Below are 27,949 nucleotides of genomic sequence, written 5' to 3' on the forward strand. Positions count from 1 at the left end.
GGCTCTTCAGAGACCAAAACTCATGTGACTGAGCCCTTGGTTCAGAAGAGCTGTTGGTATCCCTACCCTCAGTTAACAAATCACCCCATTCTTCTCCCTGCAGCACCCCCAGTTCAGTTGTAGACCACCCATCTGAGATCTCCCCTAGCCAGGACTGATTTGATTGATCACTTTCTGGAACATACTAGAAAACATGACACATCCAGATCTCCGGGGTACAAACAATGCAGGTTCCCTATGAACTCCATTCAGATGGCATCCCTCCCATGTGCAGCTATTGTTTAAATGCCATGACGTCACTTAAAGGGATTCGGTCAGTAAAGTGCTGTGATGATGATTTCCTGATTCCGTTGTGTTGTCCGATGACACGGCTGCGTCCGATGACAGGCGGTGACAGGTCAGCCCCAGGACCCCGATCTGTGTGAGCAGTGACAGCTCGGAGGAGCAGCCAGAGGAGGGCGTGGTCTGATGTCTGCATGGCTATTCCTGGAAGCTGAAGCTATGCCCTGGAAGCGGTCACCTCTCGGGCTACATTCATGAATCGCTGGTAAGTCCCGGACTCTGGGGTCAGGTCTAATCACAGATCCGGACACAGAGAAAGGCTGCACCGGAGGGATGTCATAGAATCCTCCTCTGACACCTGGGCACAGCCTGCTTCTCCATGGAAGTGTCACAGGTCAAGGTGTCTGTACCCTTCATCCAATAAACATCTTGATGATCATGACAGCTACTAGGAGCTGCTTAAATGAACTCATCTCTTTTAACATTGACCATACACTGCACAATCTGATTGTACAATCTCATTTAGATCTAGCATAAGTTAATGCATAGGTGACCCCTGACTTTGCAAAATGACCCATTGAGTTTAACCACTTGCCCACCGGGCAATTTCACCCCCTTCCTGCCCAGGCCAATTCTCAGCTTACAGCGCTGTTGCACTTTGAATGACAATCATTGTACCCAAACCAAATTTTTATCATTTTTTGAGACAAATAGAGCTTTCTTTTGATGGTATTTAATCACCACTGGGGTGTTTATTTTTTGCTAAACAAACAAAAAAAGACCACACATTTGAAAAAAAAAGTTTTTCTTGGTGTCTGTTATAAAGTTTTATAAAGAAGTGATTTTTCTCCTTCAGAGATGTGCGCTGATGAGGCTACACTGATGGGCACTTATAGGCTGCACTGATGGGCAATGATGAGGCTGCACCAATATGTGTCACTGATGAGCACTGACAGGCTGCACTGATGGGCACTGATGAGGCTGCACCGATATGTGTCACTGATAGGCACTGATAGGTGATACTGATGATGCTGCACCGATATATGGCACTGATAGGCGGCATTGATGGGAACTGACAGGCATCACTAATGGGTACTGATAGCCAGCACTGATGGGCACTGACAGCTAGCACTGAGGAGGCACTGATAGCGAGCATTGATGGGCACTGATAGCCAACACTGATGGGCACTGACAGCACTGAGGAGGCACTGATAGCCAGCACTGATGGAACTGTTGAATATATTCAGTGCAGTTATAGTATATAGACGTAGTTACTTATGCAGGCCATACATGGTTCGAATTCCGAACGATTTTTCGTCCGAAAATCGGAAACGTCGTTCGCTTGGTAATCTGATGGTGCCATCATTGATTTCGAAAATTGTCTGACCAAGTCATAAAGTTCACCCCATATAACATACAAAACTTCTGTTCCTTCCAGGTCACAGCTCATGTGCATATTCTTTTTGAAAAGACTTTGTACGATTTGACCATCATTGAGTTGAAAATCGGTCGTCTTTCACAAATTTTCCAACATGCCCGATCACCGAAAAGAGGAGGAACCACGAAAATCAGGTGGTGCCATTAACCCACTAATAGAGTGAAAATTGGCCGATTATCCTTAGGTCGATTATCCTTAGGTCCATGTATGGCCGGCCTTACTATAGGTAGCTACTCTTTGCCTATCACCATTGTAATCCAAGCCCAGCCTTTGCTAACAGGCCATATGCAGGGTGCTTGATGTGGAACTTTAGGGGAACTCCTAAAATGATGTTTTATTGGTGACACTAAGCCCTGGTTCACACCGGTGCGACTTGACAGTCGCACCCTATTGTCACCAATGGAACCATTCAAATCTGCCGGAGTCGGACCGATTTTGAAAATAGTTCCTGCTCGACTTTTTGTGATTTCAGATGTGACTTGCATAGATATATGTGCATGAAGTTGCACAGATGTCTTCCAAGGCGCACCTGAAGTGACTTTGGAATCATACAACTTCACTTGAAGTCTCAAAGATGGATCCAGTGTGAACCTGGGCTGACAGAGAGATCTCAAAAAAACAAACAAAAACTAACCCACAAATAACTATACAATTTACACTGTAAATGTTTCTCAAGTGCAGATGTTACAACAAGCACAGACTTTCCATACAGACACCCTGTTATGACACTTGTTACAAGTGTCATTTGCTAGTTTTGCAGTTTGCTGTGAAGACACAGGTGTGTGATTTAACAGAACTGGTAAAACAAGTTTTGCTTCCAATTAAATCCTGGAACGGAAATGTCAGCGCTCTGTGTAATCAGCGCTCTGTATGGCTCATAGGTGCCAGCATTTAAAAATAGACAAACGCAGAGGCCATATTTAAAATCTGGGATGCAGCCAATCATACGGCAATCACAGAGGGGCACAATCCTAGGGTAGACCAGATATTTCTGCAGAAGGTATGTTTTGGACAAAATATAGAAAATTATAGGGAAGAGCTTAGTAGTCAATGGATCAGCACCTGTATGATCGAACAACCAGCAGACAAGGACGATTCCCACCAAGAGTACAGAAGTGACCAATGACTGGTTACTTCTGCTTTAACCAGATCACACACATTCGTTCTTTCCCCAATCAGTGCTCATGCACCCTGGATGTTTTGTTATGATCGAACAACCAGCAAACATGGACTAGTCACACCAAGAGTACAGAAGTGACCAATGACTGGTTACTTCTGCTTTAACCAGATCACACACATTCGTTCTTTCCCCAATCAGTGCTCATGCACCCTGGACGTTTTGTTATGATCGAACAACCAGCAGACAAGGACGATTCCCACCAAGAGTACAGAAGTGACCAATGACTGGTTACTTCTGCTTTAACCAGATCACACACATTCGTTCTTTCCCCAATCAGTGCTCATGCACCCTGGACGTTTTGTTATGATCGAACAACCAGCAGACAAGGACGATTCCCACCAAGAGTACAGAAGTGACCAATGACTGGTTACTTCTGCTTTAACCAGATCACACACATTCGTTCTTTCCCCAGTCAGTGCTCATGCACCCTGGACGTTTTGTTATGATCGAACAACCAGCAGACAAGGACGATTCCCACCAAGAGTACAGAAGTGACCAATGACTGATTACTTCTGCTTTGACCAGATCACACACATTCGTTGTTTCCCCAATTGTTTTTCCACGTTTGTGTTTATTAGCGTTTTTAGCGCTCTTTTTACAGAAAAAAAAATTTTTGCAGCGTTTTACTGTGTTTTTCAGCGTTAGAGTGTTTTTACAGCTAAAAAACTCCTGTAGAAACTCACTGCTCCTGGGTTTTTTTCCAGCCAAAAAATGTTGATTTTGTGTGCATGGACACATAGGATAATATGCTGGGGGATTTACTAGCTGTAGAAAAAAACATCAAAAGCCAAAAACAGTTGCTGTAAAAATGTCAAGTGTGCAGGAGGACTTAAGGGCAGCAGTCTGCTAGTTAATAAGCTCCTCCTTACTTTCCAAGCTTTCTTTATTACACATTGTACTTGGATTTATCCTCCCTAAAGCTGAAAATTGACAGCAGGAAAACGCAGGTTGAAAAATGTTCGTTTTGCAGCGTTTGCATACCGTGTTTAGCTGCGTTTGCGTTCAGAAGTGTTTTTTTTAAAGATAAGCACAGGAGAACCTCCCAAATGCCCAGAATGCACTGAAAAGTGGTAAATTATTAACTATTTCAGACTGTTTCAGAGAAATACAGAGAGTAGAAGCAGACACAGCAGTATGTGTTGAGATAATTAGGTGTGAGTTGCTCATTAACATTTCTTTTGTTTCCAAGGGTGGGAAAGGTGTCTGGTGGAGTGAGTAATTAAGGTCACCTGGCAGGGGGTCTTCATGAGGAATTTGAGGTGTGAATGGTCATTAACATATCTTTTGTTTCCGAGGGTGGGAGAGGTCTGAGGTGTGAATTAGTCATTACAATGTCTGACAAACTTGGTAGGAACATCCTGTGTTCAGTGTTTTGTCCATTTGAGTACCTTGAAAATTCTTTGCATGCATTTTTCATGATGAAAAAAGGCTCTGGACAGCATCGGGAACTGGAAGAGTTGAAAAAAAATTGCAAACACTTATAAACGTGCAAACACTTATATATGTGATACTGATGATGCTGCACCGATATGCGGCACTGATAGGTGGCACTGATGGGAACTGACAGGCATCACTAATGGGTACCGATTGCCAGCAGTGATGGGCACTGACAGCTAGCATTGAGGAGGCACTGATAGCGAGCATTGATGGGCACTGATAGCCAGCACTGGTGGGCACTGACAGCTAGCACTGAGGAGGCACTGATAGCCAGCACTGATGGAACTACACTGATCAGTGTAGATGTCCCCTCTGAGGAATGCTGCTTACCAGCTCTCCTCACATGCTGCCAGCGTGAGGAGAGGACTTCCAGCATTGCCTGTTTACACTGTGATCAGCTGTGATTGGAGATTGGCCCTTTACCTTGATCCATGACCAGCTGCGTCCGAAAAACACAGTGATCGCAGATCATGCCCAGTGGGCACACGGGGGAGGGGGAGGCTTGGGTCTGGGAGGACGTCCATGGAAGCCCTCCCAGGACTATCTGACTGAGCTGTAGCCGTCTTTTGACTATAGCGCGGTCAGGAACTGGTTAAAATAGGAATGCATGGCAAAACTTTTATTCCTAAATACCTAAAAACTGACTATGCTGGAAGTTTCTGCATCAGAAACTGACTGGAACTGACTGAACTTACGTAAACTAAGGTCATTAGAATACATAGAAAACACTGTGCATACATTTTTGATGCAGAAAATAAATGCACTGGACTGCATCTAGTGTGACCTAGCCCTAAGGCTAGGTTCACACCTATGCAATTTGCGTTTGATCTGCTTCTGCAGTGCTTTTTGCTATGCATTTTTGCGTGTTTTTGATGCTTTTTGCATTCTTCTCCAACTTGTTGCTGGGCAGGTTAAAACGTATCAAACGTATCTACATGCATTTCTACAGCGTCTCCATTGAAGTCTATTGAACCAAAAATTTTGCGTCTAAAAAAGTCCCTGACCTTTTCCAAAAAACGCACTGGGTAAAAACACGGAGATGTCCCATAGGAAATCATGTTAAATGGACTGTACTGCGTTTCTGTAAAATGCAAAACGCACAGGTACAGTGAAGGAAATAAGTATTTAATCCCCTGCTAATTTTGAATGTTCACCCACTCACAAAGAAATGATCAGTCTAAAAATCGAATGGTAGGTGTATTGTAACACTGAGAGCCAGAAAAGCAACAAAAAATTCAAAAGAAATGCATGTCTAACAAATTATGCACTGATTTGCATGTTCATGAGAGAAATAAGTATTTGATCCCCTATCATTCAGCAGGAGTTCTTGCTACCAGGTGTCTTTCAGTCTCTTAAAGAGAGTGCTGCTAATCTCATTTTTATTACCTGTATAAAAGACACCTGTCCACAGGAGCAATAAAACAATCAGATTCCAAACTCTCCAGCATGGCAAGGACAAAGAGCTGTCCAAGGACGTCAGGAACAAGATTGTAGACCTACACAAGGCTGGAGTGGGCTACCAAACTATCACCTAGCAGCTTGGTGAAAACGTCCACTTTTAGGGACGTCAGGCATTTTTTTTTACAGCTTCCAAACGCCCCTCCATGGTATCCTATGTGTCCAGGCACGCATAGACGTTTAGAAGCTTTTAGTGACAGGGCTTTTAGGAGCTTTAAAAAACCCCACTGCCAGTGCATTCAGGAGCAGTAGTTTATTGACAGAAAGAAACGCATGATGTGTGTAAACGCACCTAAACGCGTGTTAACGCTAGGCACAATTAGCCCTTGAGATTTAATTAAATTTAGTGACCAGAATAAATTATTATTCTGGCCAGTGAAATGAATTAACACCCAAGAGCTTGATGCCTGTAAACGCGCCTAAACACTTTAGCATTAGAAACTTTTTCAAGCGTCAGGTGTTTTTCTGCCACAACGCCAGTGCCAATGAACGTTTTTAAAACGTTCTGTGCGCATGAGGCCTCAGTCAGTGAATGGTCAGATGAGAAAATTGATTAAGATGGGAAATCAGAAATCAGTTGATCAGATTGTAATGTGTGTGTGTGCCGACTGAGCTGTAGAATTTTAAACACTGTCGTTTGGGCCTCTTTGTTCTCAGCTTCCTCAGGTTTATTTCCTTTGAAGTAGAACTATAAGCAAACCTTTTTTTTTCCATTTTGAATAGAGTAAGGGAGGGTCGTAACCCCTGTAAGGTTTATTTTTGCCATCTTTGTCCAATTTGGAGATTTCCTTTCACTTCCTGTCCCATAGCCATACAGGAAGTGAGAGGAAATCCCTGCAAATTAAGGGATCTCATGGGGACCCCCAGGTCACCAGAACTAGTGTCCCCATTGGAATATTTCCCCTGTATTATTTTTCTGGAGACACCTCAAAATGTAGGATTTTCTTTTACTTTCACTTTCAATGATAATGGTAAACAAGATAAAGAGAGAGGGTGCATCTCCTTAACCTCTTGGCGCCGGCCGAACGCAAATTTGCGGCCTCCCAGCGTCTGGGTATAGACACCGAGCTGCCGCACATTTGTGATCTATTAAAAAAAATATTTTTTTTTCGATCCGGACCTTTCCCGATCATGTGACCGCCGTGATAGCGAATCACAGCAGTCACATGACCCTAAAACCCCGCCCCGCCTCCTGGCAGTTGGCATCGGCGCCAAGGAGGTAATGAAGACCCCGATAGCAATAAAAACTGACAGGGGTTCTAATCCCTCTCCACTCTGTCCAAAACTAAAAAAAAAGTTTTGCCTTTAGTTCAGATCATAACTTTCTATAGAAGGTACTTGCCTCAATCCAAAGCACCTAGTGTCATTTCTTGATTTCCTCTCCTCCCTCTGCTATTTGCATAAGTCACTTCTTTTTCATTTATTCTAACGCCAAACAATCCCTGGAGACCCCCAGTACACAGCTAGTGATTGACAGCTTCAGCTGCTGTGCATGTTTCTCTATGAGACTGTGTAGAGGCTGTGTCTATTACCTCCACTCAGGTCTCAGATTACACCAAGCTCCCTGCTTTATGCTGTGCAGTGTGTGATGTCAGATCCCTGTCCCCTGCCTCCTGATGCTCAGAAATGTTGTGTAAAATGTGTGCTTTAGGAGGCTGTAACCTTTTCTCTGCTGTCAGGTACAACTTTTGTAGGAGGATTAATTTCATCTCATTTCTGTGTATCACCTGAGGCCAGTCACTTCACTGGATATATGTAAGGGTTTACAACCATTTTAAAGCTGGACTCCAGGCAGATATGAAAGAAACAAAATAATGCAGCCAAATATTTAGTAATGCAACAATATATTATTTTTAAATGCAAGTAGTGTAAGTACCTGAATTTGACTTGGTATTAGCCTCTTGCAGTCCCTGTACAGCAGAGCTCAGACTGGGGGAGATAGAAACAGCACAAGACGCCAATCAGCTATGCTGCAGCTCAAGAAGCATGCTGATAGGAGGAGAGAGTGGAGTGAACTGTAGCAGGGAAAATCATGTCTCCTGCCCCACCAGATAATACTGTGCTGTGGGGCAGAACTGTGTAAATCTTCTGGCTGGACATAAATGCAAATTCTTTGGCAGGTAAAATCCCACATATAATATTATTATTATACAGGATTTATATAGCGCCAACAGTTTTCTCAGCGCTTTACAATATAAAGGGAGACAATACAGCAACAATACAGTTCAATACAAGAGGGTTAGGGGGGCCCTGCTCCTTGGAGCTTACAATCTAAGAGGGAGGGGCTAGTGGTACAAAATGTAATAACTGTGGGGGGATGAACTGATGGGAGAAATAAAAGATTTGGTTATTAGCTGAAGGCAGGATAGGCTTCCCTGAAGAGATAGGTTTTCAGAGATCGCCTAAAAATGTGCAGAGTAGTCAGATAGATTTAGGTAGAGAGTTCCAGAGGATGGGGGAGGCTCTGGAGAAGCCTTGGAGACAAGCATGAGAGGAGGAGACAAGGGAGCTAGAGAGCAGGAGGTCGTGGGAGGAGCGCAGAGGACGATTGGGGTGATATTTGGGAGAAGATTGGTGATGTAATTTGGGGCAGAGTTATAAATGGCTTTATATGTTATTGTCAATGTTTTGAGTTTTATCCGTTCGGCAATGGGAAGCCAGTGGAGGGATTGGCAGAGAGGGGTGGCAGATACAGAACGATTAGTAAGGTGGATGAGTCTGGCAGCAGCATTCATGATAGACTGAAGAGGGGATAGCCTGCAATTAGGTAGGCCAATGAGGAGGGAGTTACAATAGTAAAGGCAAGAGATAACAAGGGAGGGAATAAGTTGTTTAGTGATCTCCGAGGTTAGGAACGGGCGTATCTTGGAGATGTTGCGGAGGTGAAGTCTACAGGATTTGGACAGTGATTGGATTTGGGGCTGAAAGGACAGATGGGAGTCTAGGATTACACCTAGTACCCTGGCATGAGGGGAGGGACTAATAGTTGTGTTATTCATCTTGATGAAGTCAGGGGAGGGGGCACGGGCTGGAGGGAATACTAAGAGCTTGGTTTTAGAAAGATTGAGTTTGAGGAAGTGGAGTGACATCCATGCTGATATGTCACTTAGTAGGTTAGTAATGCGAGAGGAGACTGAAGGGGTGAGGTGAGGAGTAGAAAGATAGATTTGTGTGTCATCAGCATAGAGATGGTACTTAAAGCCATGGGAGTTTATCAAGTGACCAAGGGAGGAGGAGTAGATGGAGAAGAGAAGGGGTCCAAGGACGGAACCATGAGGGACCCCTACAGAGAGAGGGAGTAGAGTGGAGGAGACAGAGTTATAGGTAACGCTGAACACATACATGTGTTCCATTTGTATATTCAGCTCTTTGGCCAGAGTTCAGCTTTAATACACATTTATTGTTTTATCTTCCAGTAGATTTTTAATTCTTTTAGGTCAGTTTTGTGATTTACTCTCGTGCCACACAACACGGCAATACAAGTGTATTTCCTAGTTCAGCAAAGCAACTTCCTAGATCACTTGTCTCCCTCCAACCTGCTCATTGGACAGTTAGTGAACATCCTGCCCTCTGATTAGCAAGGATGCCATTAAAGTAGTTGCAAAGAAAGGCTGAAGGTTTTTTTCAGCCTACCCCCCAGCCCCACCTTGTCTTACCTGAGCCCAATCTCAAACCAGGGATCTGCACAAGTGGCACTCCTGACCCTCTCACTTCTCAGACACAGCAGCAGGAGCCAATGACAATTACAGCCAGTAAGGAAGGAGCTGGGGGCAATGTTGATCCCCAATCTGTGTGGGGGCTCTTTCAAGGCACTCAGCAAAGGGGAGGGGCCAGGAGTGCCAGCAGGGGACCTGAGAAGAAGAGGATGGGTCACTTACCTCCAATCATCTATCACGGAGCTCTGTGCTCTAGCTCTGCAGTGTGTGACATCAGATTCCCGTCCCCTGCTTTCTAGAGCTGAGAGATGCTGTGTAAAATGTGTGTTTTACAAGGCCGTAGAGAAGAGAGCTTCAGATAAACAGACAACTTATGTAGGAGGATTTGTTTCATCTTTGTCTATTATCTGAGGCTTTGCTGGGTATATGTAAGGGTTTCCAACCACTTTAACCACCTCCCGCCTGCCATATAGTCCAATGACGGGCGCAAGGTGGTTCTCTCATTTTGGGAGGACATCATATGACATCCTCCCATTCTCACCGCATTCTCATGTGCGGCTCAGGGAGCACGTAGCGCGGCGATCAGCGGTGTGCTGTGTCCCTCGGACACAGCAGATCACCGATCCACGGAAAGAGCTGAAGACGTCGGCTCGGTCATGTGATCAGATGTGTCCAATCACAGCTGATCACATGTAAACAGGGAAATGCCGGTTATCAGCATTTCTCTCCTCTCGAGTTATCATGCTGACAGCTCGTGAGGAGAGGAGAGCCGGTAATCGGCATTCCTCGGAGGGGACATGTACATTGATCATCAGGGCACTGATGATCAGTGTGCCCTGATGACCAGTGTGGCCCCGGAAGTGCCACCTGTCAGTGTCCATCAGTGCCAGCTGTCAGTGCTGAACAGTGCCACGTGCCAGTGCCCATCAGTGCCACATATCAGTGCTTACCAGTGCACATTAATGCCACATGTCAGTGCCCATCTGAGCTGCCTTTCAGTGTCACCCATCAGTGTCAGTCAGTGCCACCTATCAATGCCAATCAGTGCCACCTATCAGTGCAGCCAGTCAGTGCCGCCTATCAGTGCCGCCTATCAGTGCCAGTCAGTGCCGCCTATCAGTGCCAGTCAGTGCTGCCTATCAGTGCCAGTCAGTGCCGCCTATCAGTGCCGCCTTTCAGTGCCCATCAGTGATGCCTGTCAATGCCCATCAGTGCCACCTACCAGTGGCTCCTCACCAGTGCCCATCAGTGCCACCTATCAGTGTCCATCAGTGCAGCCTATCAGTGCCCATCACTGCAGCCTCATTAGCGCACATCAGTGAAGGAGAAAAATCACTTATTTACAAAATTGTATAACAAAAACTAAGAAAAAACTTTTTTTTTTCCAAAATTTTCAGTGGTTTTTGGTTTGTTTAAGAAAAATAAAAAACCCAGAGGTGATAAAATACCACCAAAATAAAGCTCTGTCTCAAAAAAATGATAAAAATTTCATATGGGTACAGTGTTGCATGACCGCGCAATTGTCATTCAAAGTGTGACAGCGCTGAGAGGTGGAAATTGGCCTGGGCAGGAAGGGGTTATAAGTGCCCTATAGGCTAGCGGTTAAAGATGAATTCCAGACAGATATACAAAAAAAACCAATCAGCAAATAATGCATTTAGGTATTCCTAAATTTAGTTTTAATGCAACAAACATACAGTTGTGTCCAAAATTATTCAACCCCCACTGAAATTGAGTGTTTTGGCCAGTTTGACATTGCTTTTGATCATTCAGTCATCTTGCTTACATTTACATTAAAGAGGCACTTGTAGGTCAGACAAATATAACATAACAGTTATAATGAAATAACCACAAATGTCTTTTCTGTGCTCACAGCATTATCAGTTTTATTCAACCCCCAAGTGACATTCAATCTTAGTACTTAGTACAGCATCCTTTTACAGTTATAACAGCTTTTAAACGTGAAGCATAGCTTGACACAAGTGTCTTGCAGCGATCTACGGGTATCTTCGCCCATTCTTCATGGGCAAAGGCCTCCAGTTCAGTCACATTCTTAGGCTTGCGCACTGCAACTGCTTTCTTTAAGTCCCACCAGAGGTTCTCAATCGGATTTAAGTCTGGTGACTGCGATGGCCACTCCAAAATGTTCCAGCCTTTCCTCTGCAACCATGCTCTAGTGGACTTGGAGGTATGCTTGGGATCATTGTCCTGTTGAAAGGTCCAACGTCTCCCAAGCCTCAGGTGTGTGACGGACTGCATCACGTTTCCATCCAATATCTCCTGGTACTGAAGAGAATTCATGGTACCTTGCACACGCTGAAGCTTCCCTGTACCTGCAGAAGCAAAACAGCCCCAAAGCATGATTGACCCTCCACCATGCTTCACAGTAGGCAAGGTGTTCTTTTCATCATAGGCCTTGTTCTTCCTCCTCCAAACATAGCGTTGATCCATGGGCCCAAACAGTTCTAATTTTGTTTCATCAGTCCACAGAACACTATCCCACAACTTTTGTGGTTTGTCCACATGGCTTTTGGCATACTGCAGTCGACTCTTCTTATTCTTTGGAGACAGCAAGGGGGTACGCCTGGGAGTTCTGGCACGGAGGCCTTCATTACGCAGTGTGCGTCTTATTGTCTGGGCTGAAACTTCTGTACCCACATCTGACAAATCTTTTCTCAGTTCCTCAGCAGTCACACGGGGACTTCTCTCCACTCTACGCTTCAGGTAGCGCACAGCAGTCGAAGTCAGCATCTTCTTTCTGCCACGACCAGGTAGCGTTTCAACAGTGCCCTTTGCCTTGAATTTGCGAATGATGCTTCCTAAGGTGTCTCTTGGTATGTTTAACATCTTTGCAATCTTCTTATAGCCATTGCCCTTCCTGTGAAGAGAAATCACCTCTTCTCTTGTCTTCCTGGACCATTCTCTTGCCTTCACCATGTTTGTAACCACACCAGTAAATGTCTAGAAGGAGCTGAGTATCACAGTCATTTTAAAGCTGCCTAATTGGTGCTTATTATGCTTGATTGCTGCTCGGTGACATCCACAGGTGTTTTCAATACCTGATGGAAAGCACCTGTATGAACCTCTGTTCTTCAGAGTGGTAGTCTTTAAGGGGTTGAATAATTGTGGCAATGAAGAAACCACATAAGAACCATTTACTACTGTATTACATAAACAATTGATGTCATTTTAGTTGCATTTGGGTAGTTACAACGTCCTTGTAGGATTTGATTCTGAATACAATTCCAAATGTACACTATAGTCCCTAAACCCCTTTACAGCATTGGGGGTTGAATAATTTTGGACACAACTGTAAGTATCGAACTATGCTTTGGGATTAGCTTTTTTGTAACCCCCTGAACAAGTGCACTGGAAGAGGGATGGCCAGCTCTAGGAGCCAACAAGGCCCTTCTGCATGTGCTTGTTGCCAAGAGGGAACATGCTTACAGCAGAAAAGGATGAACTCAATAGTATACTTAAATCTTTTACCGTCCAGTCACAGACTAGAGGGAGGGAGGTGACCTACTGTATCTCCATTTCTAAACTACAGTAGAGAAAAGTCAAGTTTGCAGTAAGGCTTAAATATAACTGTAGGCAAAACTTTTTTTTTAGTTTTGGATAGAGTGGAGATTAATTAGAATGCTTGCCAATTTTTTTGCTGTCTGTGCTTCCATTAATGAGATTCAGCCTCTCTTTGTCCTGTTTACCATTATCATTGAAAGTGAACGTAAACGATAATGATAATCCCAAATTTTGGGTTGTCCCCAGAAAAGTAATAGAGGAGCAATGTTCCAATGGGGACACTAGTTCTGGTGACCCAGGGGTCCCCAGGGAATTCCCCTAATTTGCAGGGATTTCCTCTCACTTCCTGTATGGCTATGGGACAGGATATGAAGGGAAATCTCCCCAATGGGACACAGATGGCAAAAAATAAAATGACAGGGGCTATGACTCTGCCTTACTGTATCCAAAATGAAAAAAACCTTTGCCTATAGTTCCATTATAATGGACACAATACAAAGCAATTGAAAGGTAACATAACTCTGATATACTCTATGTATTTCAACTGCATACTTAGCTGTTTCACTGGTGTTTAGGGTTCTGAAAGGCCTAGTGCCTGATGATTTGTTTAGTGCTCCCCTGTCTGGCCAGGGGCTAAGAAGGCAGAGAACTCATGGCGTCAAGTCCCTCCCCAGGAGTGGCGCCTTGGGGTGCTTTTAGTATCACTATGGGTTTAGGACACCACTGTGAGAAGGAACACCAGGTCACGACCAGGGGCGGACTGACCATTTGGAAACTCGGGCACTGCCCGAGGGCCCGGGGTCGCTAGGGGGCCCCATGAGATGCCCCTGGTACCTTTTTCATAGGCTTTTTTGAGTTTGGGCAAGGACACATGATCCCCTATTGCCCGGGGGCCCCATGAGTTGTCAGTCCGCCCCTGGCCTCTTGCTTTTTCTGCACCATGCTTCATGGGCTAGCCCTTCTGGACAATTTATGTTACCAGGCTTCAAGGCCAAGCCAATGCACTCACACTGGCCCTTTTTTTTGCATATTTATAGTATTTGTTTATTTTTGTTCTCCACGTGTGCCATCTGCACTTATGTTTGTATCCCCTTTTCACTCAGGATAGAGAGTGTGGGTCCTTGGGCCTACTCTGAAGACTAGGGCAGGATATGTGGCCATCTGGTTCCTTCCTTCCCTGCCTTGGGGAAAGGGGTCTCTCTTTCACAGAGCCCCTCATGTAATAGGATGGCCAGCATTGGCTGACCATAAGTGTTTAGGCCGGCCCTCCTCCATACACACATACAGTTCAGAGTACTTTGGGAACAATGCAAGTCAGACACCTAGATTAACCCTTTCAATGAGGAGCGGGGTCCACCAGGCCTTTTGACTAGGTGGACCTGAGTGTGCCTTACCCCCTGTCAGGAGGGGGTCCTACTTCTTCAGAAGGTGGACCAGAGACACATCCTAAGTGCACTTTTTTGAGTGTGCTTACATGCACTTTATTTATTCACTTACTGGTGTTTAGTTTTCGTGCACCCATTGCGGGTTTAAAAAAAATAAACTTAAACAAAAAAATAAAATCTATTGAAGTATTTATTCTTAATTCAAAAATATTGCTCTCAGCCTCCTCCAAATTTCCAGATTCCTTTTTGTTTGCCGCTGTGATCCAACTTCCTGTTAGAGGGTGGTTACCTTTGTTCTCCGTGGTCCCACTGATGCCACCTGTCAGACCTGTAGCATAGTGAGAGTGGCATTTTGCTGGATAGGAAAGGCAGGGGGGTGGGCAGCTGAGACAGTTCCACATTGCATCTTCAGGGCAGGTTGTTCCAGCTGAACCTGGTGTACCTCAACCTATGCTATTCCACAAGCAACAGGTAATTTGCTGGACAGAAGCATCAGCAACCAGACCCATACCATACCACCATACTACCTCATTATGTACACTGTGCTGTACATTCCTATACCACACCATCATACTACCTCATTATGTACACTGTGCTGTACATTCCTATACCACACCATCATACTACCTCATTATGTACACTGTGCTGTACATTCCTATACCACAACATCATACTACCTCATTATGTACATTCTATATACCACCTCATTTTTATACTAGGCGAAATATTTTCTTTAGGTTTGGCTTGAGTAGTGAAATATAAAAGGGTTCCAGGGTTTTATTGCTCTTTATGACTCCTCTTGATAGAGTAACCTCCTCCTTCTATTGTCACTTGGACGGATATTGAAGGAAATTCTAAGTCCTTCAATAGGGACACCTGTTACCTTGACAGCTAAAAAAGGGGGTTCTTCTTACTTTGGAGAGATTTTGTTTTTACTTTCTGTTGTTTCTACAGGACATAAGTCCTAAAAAGAGTGGAGGAAAATCTTCCCAATGGGACACAGACAAATTAAAAAAAAAACAACTGGCAGGGTTTTAACCACTTGCCCTCCAGAGGATTTACCTCCCTTCCTGACCAGGCCATTTTTTGCATTATGGCACTGAGTTATTTTAACTGACAATTGTGCGGTCATGCAATGCTGCACCAAAATTAAATTTATGTCCTTTTTTCCCCATGAATAGTACTTTCTTTCGGTGGTATTTGATTGCCTGTGCGTTTTTTTATTTTTTTCGCTATAAAAAAAAAAAAAAAAGACCGACAATTTTGAGAAAAAAGAATATTTTTGACTTTTTGCTATTAAACATGTCCAATAAAAAAATTAAAAAAATCTAATTTCATCCAAAATGTATTCTGCTACATGTCTTTGCTAAAAAAAAAAAACCCCAATTTGTGTAAATTGATTGGTTTACAGGAAAGTGTCTACAAATGGCGGTATATATACTGGGATTTTTTTTTCAAATGGCTGACGCGTTTCGGTGGAGGCCAGCAAGGTTCCCATCATCCATCCACTACACATCTGCACCAGAGGCTGGTCAGTAGCTCTGAGGAAAGGGACTCGTCACCGAAACGCGTCAGACATTTGACCGCACTGACAGTTGGAACACCTTGCTTGCCGTTGTGGCCATCGTTATTATGCAAATGCTTTTTAGATACATGATTCGTCTGTGAGTATGTTTTTACCTTTCATCCCTTTCAATAGACCTTGGATAATGCACTAGGTGTGTGCGCCACCTGTTTATTCTCTATCTAGTGGCTGATTTCCCCATCTGAGGAGGGCTGCTGTCAGGAATGGACTGGCCAGCTATGGTGGGACTCACCTGCCTTTTGATCTGCAGTACTAGGGCTGGCCAGCGGGTGTTCCCAGCAATCAGAGACTCAACTTTGCAGCCAGCTAACACCTGTAACTGATTATGCTGGGGTATTTGAGGGATGGCCAGACCCACAGACTCTGCCTTGGTGTGTGTTTGTCCTGGGCCCTGTATCCTGTTTCTGTCCTGCATCCTGTTTCTGAACCGCTGCTGACTTCTCCTGCTCTGATCCCGGCTCGCTCCTGACCATCCCTCTGTCTGACCCTCTGTACCACGCTGCTTGCTACCTGTTCTGATCCCTGGCTTGTGACCCTGACCAATCTCCGCTTGCTCCCCCTGTACCTACCTGCCCTATTGATATTGACCCGGCCTGCCTGACGACGCTTGCTTGTATGTACTGTTATCTGTGGGTGGTTTGGTTTGGTTTGTTTGCACTGTATTATGTTTTAGTATTGCACTGCGTTTATGTTTGTATTGTTAGTGTTAATAAATTATATTGTTTATAACATATCTGAGGTCTGCGTTTCCCTGCGTCAGTCACACATCTCTGGTCACACCTGGGAGCCCTGACAGCTGCACCCCTGAAGCATTTCCTTTGGCTGTCACTGTCCTGATTCCCTTGGCTTCCTTTTTGGCTGTGCATTTCCTGAGGCGCTGGAGAGTACACACGATATCCGAGTGGTACTGTTTGCATAGTACTGTTCAGCCAGGAGTTGTAATAACTGATCTAACATGGATTTAAAAACTGACATTCAATGATTGCTTCCATCTTCTGATCATATCTTAGTTCTTTAGACTTTAGGAGGGCCGTACTGTGACCAGTGGAAGTAGAAAAGGTCCAGATTTCAGTGGGAAAAAATAATGCCCAATTGTTTCAGTGAGAGTAATTGAGCTTCACTATTGGTGTCATTGGGAAGAATTGTGCCCCATTGTTGGTGTCATTTAGAGGAATTGTGCACCCTTCATTGTTGTCAGTGGGGGGAATTATGCCCCATTGTTGGTATCAGTGGATGAAATAGTGCCCTATGGGCTGGATAAAAGCATGCAAAGGGTCATATGTGGCCTCCGGACTGCAGTTTAGACACCACTGTCCTACAGATTATGGCTTTTGCAAATCAAAACTACAAAAATCCTATCAACCACCAGGTTCGAGAGTGTGCGGCACAGAATATACTTTCATGTTCATCTAGGTCAGTGATGGCGAACCCGTGGCACGCGTGCCACAGCCGGCACGCCGAGCCTTATCTGTGGGCACGCCAGGAGAATCCAGCGGCGCGCTGTCTTCCCGGCTGTAGTGTGCGTGACAGCCGGGTCCCAAGTGCGCATGCACAAGAAGCAGTGCTCTTTGTGAATGGTAAGGCGGTACATGGGACACATGACAGATCCCAGAAGCCGCCGGACCAATCACAAAGCGCAGCGCTTCTCGCGCATGCGCACTGGGCATCCGGCTGTCCGACGAGCGCCCACACTACAGAATCCGGGAAGACAGCGCGCGGCTGGATAAAGGAACAGGTAAGATAAAAAAAAAACTCTGCGGAAGTAAGAGCGGGTACCTGTCAAATTCAGGTACCCGCTCCCCCTCCCTCCCCAAAGGTCAGCAGTCATCTCTGTACTGTCCGCAGTCTCTGGTCATCCCTGTGCTGTCCGCAGTCTCTGGTCATCCCTGTGCTGTCCGCAGTCTCTGGTCATCCCTGTGCTGTCCGCAGTCTCTGGTCATCCCCTGTACTGTCCGCAGTCTCTGGTCATCTCCTGTACTGTCCGCAGTCTCTGGTCATCCCTGTGCTGTCCGCAGTCTCTGGTCATCCCTGTACTGTGTCCGCAGTCTCTGGTCATCCCTGTGCTGTCCGCAGTCTCTGGTCATCTCCTGTACTGTGTCCGCAGTCTCTGGTCATCCCTGTACTGTCAAACAATATGGTAGTGTGACAAGGGCACTCCTACCTGAAAAAAGAAGGTTACTAAATGACCAACACGGAGTAATATGGATTCAAAAAATCCAGGCAATACTTTATTTGATCACATAGATCATAAGGAGGTTAAACATGAGCACGGTGAACATGTCAAACAAAATAAAATCATGTTAAAAAGCACTTGGCGTCTTCATTATAGGGTCATCTTAGCAAGTAGAGCACCATGTAAGGCAATATAGAGTAATGGTGAGGTGGTTTCGCCTAGATTTCCATGGATTTCCAGCTTAAATTGGAGTAAGCCATGTATTCAGCAGATATGTTCCCAATATATGTCAGGAGCCTCCTGGTATATGGAAGCTGGAATACAAAAATACACAATGTGTATAAGAAAATGTAGGAGCTGAATCGCATCCAAGCCTCACCAAGCCTCCCTCTACAGTGATTCGTGGACACTTCTATTACCTTCTCAGTTATGAGACTGTCATACCGACTTCTCAAATGTAGGGACTTCCTGGGTAGCCACCCCAAGTGAAACAAAGTCCACAGTACCAGATGATTCTGAGGATATATATAAAAAGATAAGTGTATATATCACAGGCATCAAGTAACCCCTGAAAATAAGAACCACAATATGAGTATATTACCATCAATAAAGATCAAGAAGACTCCCGTCGACTTGAAATAAGATCAGGTCCTTGATGCTTGTTTAGAGATGTATAGGGGGGAGGGAAGCCAGGTAGTCAACAATACGTAAATTCCAGACACATATAGTGTATATATAGCAGGCCATGTGTACCTGAGTCTATATACCCAATGAAGGGTTTCCAAAAATTACTCAATCTGAGAAAATTGAAGCGGTTTCATTAGGATATGGCTATGTCACAGCATACAGTGCCAAAAAATAGGATAGCGTGTATATATATATATATATATATTATCCTCCAAAGAGGGTTTCCAAAAAATTCCCCGAGTATGCAGGGTAAATTAGGCCCGTATAACATGCCTTCTTAACTCCATAAATGCTCTATAAATCTAAACAGCTGTAAGCTTAAATAACTTGCCACCGGTGGAAGATATATTCCCCTGAGGGATTGCTGTTTGCGAGCCGCTGTGATAGTAGCCTTATGGTAGTTTTTCAGAGGGCCTCGTGCCTTCCTAGCAAGGAGCTGTGACACCGCCGTTCCTTCCCACCTCGTGGGCGCCGCACCCTGTGAAGACGCCGAGCGTAGTGACGTCAATACGTTGACGCGTTTCGTCCGCCAATCACCGCAGACTTCGTCAGAACTGACGAAGTCTGTGGTGATTGGCGGACGAAACGCGTCAACGTATTGACGTCACTACGCTCGGCGTCTTCACAGGGTGCGGCGCCCACGAGGTGGGAAGGAACGGCGGTGTCACAGCTCCTTGCTAGGAAGGCACGAGGCCCTCTGAAAAACTACCATAAGGCTACTATCACAGCGGCTCGCAAACGGCAATCCCTCAGGGGAATATATCTTCCACCGGTGGCAAGTTATTTAAGCTTACAGCTGTTTAGATTTATAGAGCATTTATGGAGTTAAGAAGGCATGTTATACGGGCCTAATTTACCCTGCATACTCGGGGAATTTTTTGGAAACCCTCTTTGGAGGATAATATATATATATATATATACACGCTATCCTATTTTTTGGCACTGTATGCTGTGACATAGCCATATCCTAATGAAACCGCTTCAATTTTCTCAGATTGAGTAATTTTTGGAAACCCTTCATTGGGTATATAGACTCAGGTACACATGGCCTGCTATATATACACTATATGTGTCTGGAATTTACGTATTGTTGACTACCTGGCTTCCCACCCCCTTATACATCTCTAAACAAGCATCAAGGACCTGATCTTATTTCAAGTCGACGGGAGTCTTCTTGATCTTTATTGATGGTAATATACTCATATTGTGGTTCTTATTTTCAGGGGTTACTTGATGCCTGTGATATATACACTTATCTTTTTATATATATCCTCAGAATCATCTGGTACTGTGGACTTTGTTTCACTTGGGGTGGCTACCCAGGAAGTCCCTACATTTGAGAAGTCGGTATGACAGTCTCATAACTGAGAAGGTAATAGAAGTGTCCACGAAACACTGTAGAGGGAGGCTTGGTGAGGCTTGGATGCGATTCAGCTCCTACATTTTCTTATACACATTGTGTATTTTTGTATTCCAGCTTCCATATACCAGGAGGCTCCTGACATATATTGGGAACATATCTGCTGAATACATGGCTTACTCCAATTTAAGCTGGAAATCCATGGAAATCTAGGCGAAACTACCTCACCATTACTCTATATTGCCTTACATGGTGCTCTACTTGCTAAGATGACCCTATAATGAAGACGCCAAGTGCTTTTTAACATGATTTTATTTTGTTTGACATGTTCACCGTGCTCATGTTTAACCTCCTTATGATCTATGTGATCAAATAAAGTATTGCCTGGATTTTTTGAATCCATATTACTCCGCGTGGATCATTTAGTAACCTTCTTTTTTCAGGTAGGAGTGCCCTTGTCACACTACCATATTGTTTGGCATGCATTTTCTTGGGTTTATGGATCCACACTTGTATAAGTGAGTCGGAGATATGATAATGACACCAGTTATTTGTGTCATTTTAGGTGGCTTGTTTCTGTTCTATTTTTGTGACATCCCTGTACTGTGTCCGCAGTCTCTGGTCATCTCCTGTACTGTGTCCGCAGTCTCTGGTCATCCCTGTACTGTGTCCGCAGTCTCTGGTCATCCCTGTACTGTCCGCAGTCTCTGGTCATCCCTGTACTGTGTCCGCAGTCTCTGGTCATCCCTGTACTGTCCGCAGTCTCTGGTCATCCCTGTACTGTCCGCAGTCACTGGTCATCCCTGTACTATGTCCGCAGTCTCTGGTCATCCCTGTACTGTCCGCAGTCTCTGGTCATCTCCTGTACTTTCCGCAGTCTCTGGTCATCCCTGTACTGTCCGCAGTCACTGGTCATCCCTGTACTGTGTCCGCAGTCTCTGGTCATCTCCTGTACTGTGTCCGCAGTCTCTGGTCATCCCTGTACTGTCCGCAGTCTCTGGTCATCCCTGTACTGTGTCCGCAGTCTCTGGTCATCCCTGTACTGTCCGCAGTCTCTGGTCATCTCCTGTACTGTCCGCAGTCTCTGGTCATCTCCTGTACTGTTCGCAGTCTCTGGTCATCCCTGTACTGTGTCTGCAGTCTCTGGTCATCCCTGTACTGTGTCTGCAGTCTCTGGTCATCCCTGTACTGTGTCTGCAGTCTCTGGTCATCCCTGTACTGTGTTCGCAGTCTCTGGTCATCCCTGTACTGTCCGCAGTCTCTGGTCATCCCTGTACTGTCCGCAGTCTCTGGTCATCTCCTGTACTGTTCGCAGTCTCTGGTCATCTCCTGTACTGTCCGCAGTCTCTGGTCATCTCCTGTACTGTTCGCAGTCTCTGGTCATCTCCTGTACTGTGTCCACAGTCTCTGGTCATCTCCTGTACTGTGTCCGCAGTCTCTGGTCATCTCCTGTACTGTGTCCGCAGTCTCTGGTCATCTCCTGTACTGTCCGCAGTCTCTGGTCATCCCTGTACTGTCCGCAGTCTCTGGTCATCCCTGTACTGTGTCCGCAGTCTCTGGTCATCCCTGTACTGTGTCCGCAGTCTCTGGTCATCTCCTGTACTGTGTCCGCAGTCTCTGGTCATCCCTGTACTGTCCGCAGTCTCTGGTCATCTCCTGTACTGTGTCCGCAGTCTCTGGTCATCCCTGTACTGTGTCCGCAGTCTCTGGTCATCCCTGTACTGTGTCCGCAGTCTCTGGTCATCCCTGTACTGTCCGCAGTCTCTGGTCATCCCTGTACTGTGTCCGCAGTCTCTGGTCATCCCTGTACTGTCCGCAGTCTCTGGTCATCCCTGTACTGTCCGCAGTCTCTGGTCATCTCCTGTACTGTGTCCGCAGTCTCTGGTCATCCCTGTACTGTGTCCGCAGTCTCTGGTCATCCCTGTACTGTGTCCGCAGTCTCTGGTCATCCCTGTACTGTGTCCGCAGTCTCTGGTCATCCCTGTACTGTCCGCAGTCTCTGGTCATCCCTGTACTGTCCGCAGTCTCTGGTCATCCCTGTACTGTGTCCGCAGTCTCTGGTCATCCCTGTACTGTCCGCAGTCTCTGGTCATCCCTGTACTGTCCGCAGTCTCTGGTCATCTCCTGTACTATGTCCGCAGTCTCTGGTCATCCCTGTACTGTGTCCGCAGTCTCTGGTCATCCCTGTACTGTGTCCGCAGTCTCTGGTCATCCCTGTACTGTCCGCAATCTCTGGTCATCCCTGTACTGTGTCCGCAGTCTCTGGTCATCCCTGTACTGTTAATTAGTTTGCACTACTGTACGAGTTGTTTTTTCTAAACCAAAAGCTCGATATTCAGGTTTCATTGCAGTGTTGGCACTTTGAAAGAAATAAGTTGGTTTTGGGTTGCAGTTTGGGCACTCGGGCTCAAAAAGGTTCGCCATCACTGATCTAGGTTCATGCAACTTCCTGAGCAATTTGCATAGAGAGCCTTCCTCCCGAGTAGGTATGAGTGTCTGCTTCTGTCTGAAGTCTAGTTCTAACCAAATTCCGTCTGTATGGAGGTTCAGCTTGGCCAGGCACCCATTTAGTTTGACTGTTCACCAGATTTCTGAACTGCTGAAATTTAGTCATTTCCAAACTTCTTGCTGTAAAGAGAAGTCAAACATTTAGTTTCTATTTTGTATTATTACCAATGATCCCCTACATGAATGAGTAAAGGGTACATACTACCCCTACTTAATAACAAAAATGTGTAAATAGTAAATAGACACATTTTTTTAAAAGTCATTTATTAAAAAAAATGTTTACAAATGCCCCATGATGTAAATCCATCGTCAATCACATAATCCAGGGTTGCAGAGCCATGTCAAACACAATGAACAACATCTGCTAGCCTGGCACAAATAAAAATCCCCGTCAACACGTTCCGCTCCTGATGACTGCTCACTGTGAATGACAGCTACTGGTCCCTGCTGAGGAATATAAACAAAGGGGCAGGGTATCAAATATGGACATGACCATTCACAGTGAGCTGTTGTGGGGAACAAACCCTTATCCTGATCAACATGGGGAGGGAATGTGGCCTGGTATGGCTTTGGGGAGGGAGTACACCCCCTTTCTCCTTTTCCTGGCCTGCCAGGCCACATGCTCAGAGATAAAGGTCTGGTATGGATTTTCTGGGGTCATGCTTTTTTTTTCTTATTATTTGTATGGGGTCTTCCCTCGCATATTACACCAGTCCTGGAGGGAAGTAAATTTTGAAGGAGGACCTCACACTTTTTTTTTGTATTGGACCACCAAGAATATGCGTCTGGTATGTATTTTTTTTTGGGTAGCCCCATTAACATCTATACCGGACTCTCACCTAGGATAAGGGTCTGGAATAGATGAAGGGTATCCTTGGCCACTTTGCCGTCAAATAGAAATTTTTGTCATTTACTGGTAATTTGAACAGCATTTTTTTCTTTGTAAATGTCAGTTTTGCTCTAGCATGCTGTATACATTGTACAGATGTGCCACTTCACCAGCAGGTTCAGTGCATTCCCCAGGCATGTTTCTTAACCTCCCTGGTGGTATTCCCGAGTGTAGCTCGGGGTAAAGTTTCAGCACCACAAGCGGTAACCCCGAGCTACAATCGGGAATACCTTGCAGCGTTGCTCCGGGATCTCTTCTTCACTTACCTTGTTCTGCGCTCCCATGATGTCCCTCCTGCAGTGTCCCTGCAATGTCCTCCGGCCGATGCCGGCATCTGTCTTCTGGGTTCCGTTCCCTGCGACGTCAGGACGTACGGGGATGGAACGGCGGGAAATTAAAAAATGTGAAAAAGTGACATTCACTAAATACACTAAAATCACATAGTAAAACATTACTGTATCAAACCATTTCACATACATTTTGTCCCGAGTGCTTTGTCCTGTGCCCTGCCTGCATTTTTACTGTTCTTTCTGCCTGGAAACTGAGAAACGTCCATGGCGTCCAAAAAGCATCCCTTTAGGTCAAAAGCGGTTTTAGACCAGCTAGAGAACAGCGATAGTAAATCAGAACCACTTGCAGAATTGAGTGATAATGATTCGTGGGGAAATTCGTCATCAGACACTTAAAACGATTGCGACTTTGCTCAGTGATGTGCGAACTTGGCTCTGTATTTCAAATTTCAGTGTTTTTGGTTTGATTATATTATTGAATTATATGTATTATTATTATATTTTTTTTATGATTATTTATTAAATTATAATTTATGATTTCGTGTTTCAAATTTTAACATACCTGGGATGTTTACTAGACTCTTGTTCGGACAGATTTCAGTGAGTTATTCTTAAAAATTACAGGCCTACAATAAAAAAAAAATACATATTTCCATGCAAAAAATTTACCGCTTTGAGCACAGGAATACTGACATAATCAGACCGCTAGGGAGGTTAAAGGAATTTTGCATTATTAATGTTGTACTTTGTGCATTATTAAAATCACTGCTCCCCATCAAACAAAATATTTGGTAAGTGTTCTTCAAGACAGTGCCAGGACTGTGCCGACCTCATGCCATTTGCTTGACATTCCCGTGCCTATTAACGTAGAAAATGGCCATAACACCCGACTCCCATTACCTACAATGGGGTTTGGATATTGGCACCCAAACGTCTGTGAAGTTTGCGATCCTACCCCAGAATCCAGATGTTTGGTACGTCTCTACTCCCAAGCAGAAGGCAGCACAGAAAATCTTGGTACTTTGCTGTGCACTCACTGGCTTGCATGTGTATATAATCATGGGATTTTTAGAAAAGACATGTCCTCCTTAATAAATGTATTACCAAGGTTCATGATCACATTAAATTTGGGAACAGCTAATTCCTTCCCTGAAGAGATTACAGTCTATTTATGGTACCTGTAGTGAAGAAAGACAAAATAAGCTATCTGTGTCACTGCTTTTAAAACAGGACACATACTGTATAGTCTGTATAGTTCAGAATCTTTTCCAGTGTGTGTACTTCTCTAATAGATATAAATGCATGCTAATGACTCTCCTGTTTTATTAGGATGTTACAGAAGATCACAAGGATGGGTAAAGATTTCCGTTACTACTTCCAGCATCCATGGTCACGCATAGTAATCGCTTATCTGGTGACTTTTTTCAATTTTCTAATATTTGCTGAGGATCCAGTGTCTCACAGCCCTACGGAAGCCAACGTCATTGTTGTAGGGAACTGCTTCTCATTTATAATGACCAAATATCCGGGAGGAGCGTGGAACTTTTTAAAAGTCCTTCTTTGGCTTATTGCCATCATCGTTGGGCTTGTAGCTGGGAAGTTCCTATTTCACCAACGTTTATTTGGTAAGTAGTATATATATATATATTGTTTTATAACTATAACATTCCTTATTTATTAATAAGACACTTCAATTAAGCATTCTCACAGTTGATCATTTTATTACATAATAGGCAGTAAAATGTTGGATAGATTGTAGGTTCAGTAAACGTGGACACCCATAGTAAGATTTTATACAGTTCTGATTTACCCAACCAATTATACGTTTTTAAAATATACATTCAAGGATGCCAGACAATAAGGTTCCAGGTGCATTGTATTGTGTGCCAAGGCTCCATGCTGAACTCCAGACAGATATGTAAAAAGAATATAAGGCTGCTTTCACACTGATCAATTTTTTTTCTGTTTTCGTGTTAAAAAAGCACGTTAAAGAATACCAACATGACCATGAAATTCTATAGAACTCTTTACACTGATCAGTTGCAGGTCCGCTGAGTTTTGTAAGATCCTGCTTGTTGCATTTTTAGTGTGGTTAAAAAAAAAATGCACCTTTCCATTGAAATGAATGGACAATGCCAGGGGCGGACTGACAACTCATGGGGCCCGCGGGCAATAGGGGATCATGGGGCCCCTGTGTCCTTGCCCAAACTCTAGAAAAGCCTATGAAAAAGGTACCAGGTGCATCTCTTGGGGCCCCCTACTGACCCCGGATCCTCGGGCAGTGCCCGAGTTTCCAAATGGTCAGTCCGCCCCTGGACAATGCATCAAAAGCACGTCAAAAATGCACCTGCTGTTGCGTTTTTTGAGTAACATGCACCGGAAACATAACAAAAACGTAGTAAAAATGCAGTTTTTGCATCAGAGCAGTGTGAAAGTAGCCTTACTAAGAGTAAATGCACTTACAGTGGTTATTCGATAAATGAATGGGTGACTCATTACTGTGCTGCTGCTCCTTCTTTGTCCAATCAGCAGGCTAGGAGTGTGCTTGAGACCAAGCTGTGCTGTTGCTGCAATGGAGTAATGGAGTTTAAGTTTGTAGATGCATTCCTGATATTAAGCTATTGAAAAAAAAAAAAATGCAAACGTGGAGAAGGATTGTCCCATGAAAAGCTTTACAGTTGGATTTTGTGTGCGATGTTCTTTTGGGGTTTTTGAACCTGGTCATACAGATACACGCAGTATGTTTGACATTCCTCCCTATACAAATCCAGGTGAATGTGAAAGAAACAGCATCTCAGATTGTTCTCAGATTCAAGGCCCATTTACAAAAATCCTATCAAATCTTTGACCTTAACTTTTGTATTTAAGACTCTTATTTTGCTACCCACAGACACCTTTTTTCTGATATCACTCTTACAGATATCACTTAGAGCTTTTTTGGCTTAGCATTGTGCCAGTTTCACTTTTGCTGCTTAATCTCAAAACTGAGCATTTCTTGATAAACCATCTTCCATTCACTTACTTTCAAATAGTACTTCAATACAAAAGACATTTTTTAAATGCGTTCTGTCCCTGCTTATGTCTTTTTCATTTGAATATCTGCTCTGCAAGTGGCTTTATAAAACCAGCAAATCCAACATTTTACTGCTATATTGCTGAATTTGGTTGGATATGTCTAATATGTATAATCACAAGTAGGATTTTGAGTTATATGTGGATTCTGAGCTAAACAGTAAAACCCAAAAATACAGGCACAGGCCTATTGTTATCAAGCGAGAAGCCTTGTGTCTTTGTTGATAAACAGGAGGATGGTACTGTTTCTTTTTAATAGTGAGTTTAGGTTGTCTGATACATGTGCTGAACAACAGGCATTCTTTATCAGGTATGTATAGCCATTCTGACCTACTCTGTGTGTGCGTGACAGATTGGGGTAGATTTACTAAAACAGGTGCACTCAGAATCTGGTGGCGCTATGCATGGTAAGAAGCATGGCGAGTGTTTTGAAGTTGTAACTTTTTGGCACAATTTTTGGGAAAATGAACAAATTAAATAAAATGTGTTTTTTCTTCACTTTTTTTTTTTTTAACAAACTGTCACCACTGCAGTACAGCATCATCATATGCTGTCTTTCTTTACAATTTTTCTTTTACATACTTTCAGCAGAGTAGTTCAGTGTCACCATATTGACACTGTACTACTTGGGAAAGGGAGGGGGGATGATCAGGGATTGTTATAAACAATAGTTTTGGTTTCCATGCATGACAGTCTAGTTCTGTTGACATTCTCTGATTGGCTACAGCTCATCACACAATACAGCCAGATACCATGTAATAACTGTGGGCAAATCACAGCATTACAACAGTAATCAAGCTGTCATGAATGGAAACCTATTCATGACCGTTTGCTTTCGTAAATATCATGTGATTGCTGTGATTGGTAATAGCACTCACATGATATGGCTGATCCTCTGTGTCTGTCATGGGACTGTGCTGCTGGGTGATGTACTGGTATGTGCCGCCTGTCCACAGTACAGTTGCAAGAAAAAGTATGTGAACCCCTTGGGATTACGTGGAGTGAAAATGAATTCCAAAGTTTATCA

The 27,949-nt window shown here is 44.3% G+C and overlaps 1 protein-coding gene and 1 long non-coding RNA gene across 3 annotated transcripts in view; one reads left to right on the top strand and one right to left on the bottom strand.

Annotated features, from left to right (window-relative positions):
- The first annotated feature begins 298 nt into the window (after positions 1-298).
- The window catches only part of TMEM117 (transmembrane protein 117), a 330,502-nt gene continuing 302,851 nt past the window's right edge, over positions 299-27,949 (top strand). The window contains exons 1-2 of one of the 2 annotated variants that reach the window (XM_089674007.1): positions 299-547; positions 25,180-25,475. In XM_089674007.1, coding sequence (XP_089530133.1) covers positions 537-547; positions 25,180-25,475 — 307 coding nt within the window. In that variant the 5' untranslated portion in view covers positions 299-536. Of the gene's footprint in view, positions 548-2,657; positions 2,721-25,179; positions 25,476-27,949 lie in introns of those variants that run through there. The other variant, XM_089674008.1, reaches the window with a different exon arrangement.
- On the bottom strand, positions 18,150-18,772 carry LOC149464736 (uncharacterized). The gene is made up of 2 exons (XR_016312305.1): positions 18,536-18,772; positions 18,150-18,430 (listed from the first exon to the last, which is right to left on the bottom strand). It is a non-coding gene; the product is annotated as an uncharacterized LOC149464736 (long non-coding RNA).

The sequence above is a fragment of the Staurois parvus genome, unplaced genomic scaffold, assembly GCF_062004578.1.
Source record: "Staurois parvus isolate SC_StPar_1 unplaced genomic scaffold, SC_StPar_1.0 ptg000147l, whole genome shotgun sequence".
NCBI lineage: Eukaryota > Metazoa > Chordata > Amphibia > Anura > Ranidae > Staurois > Staurois parvus.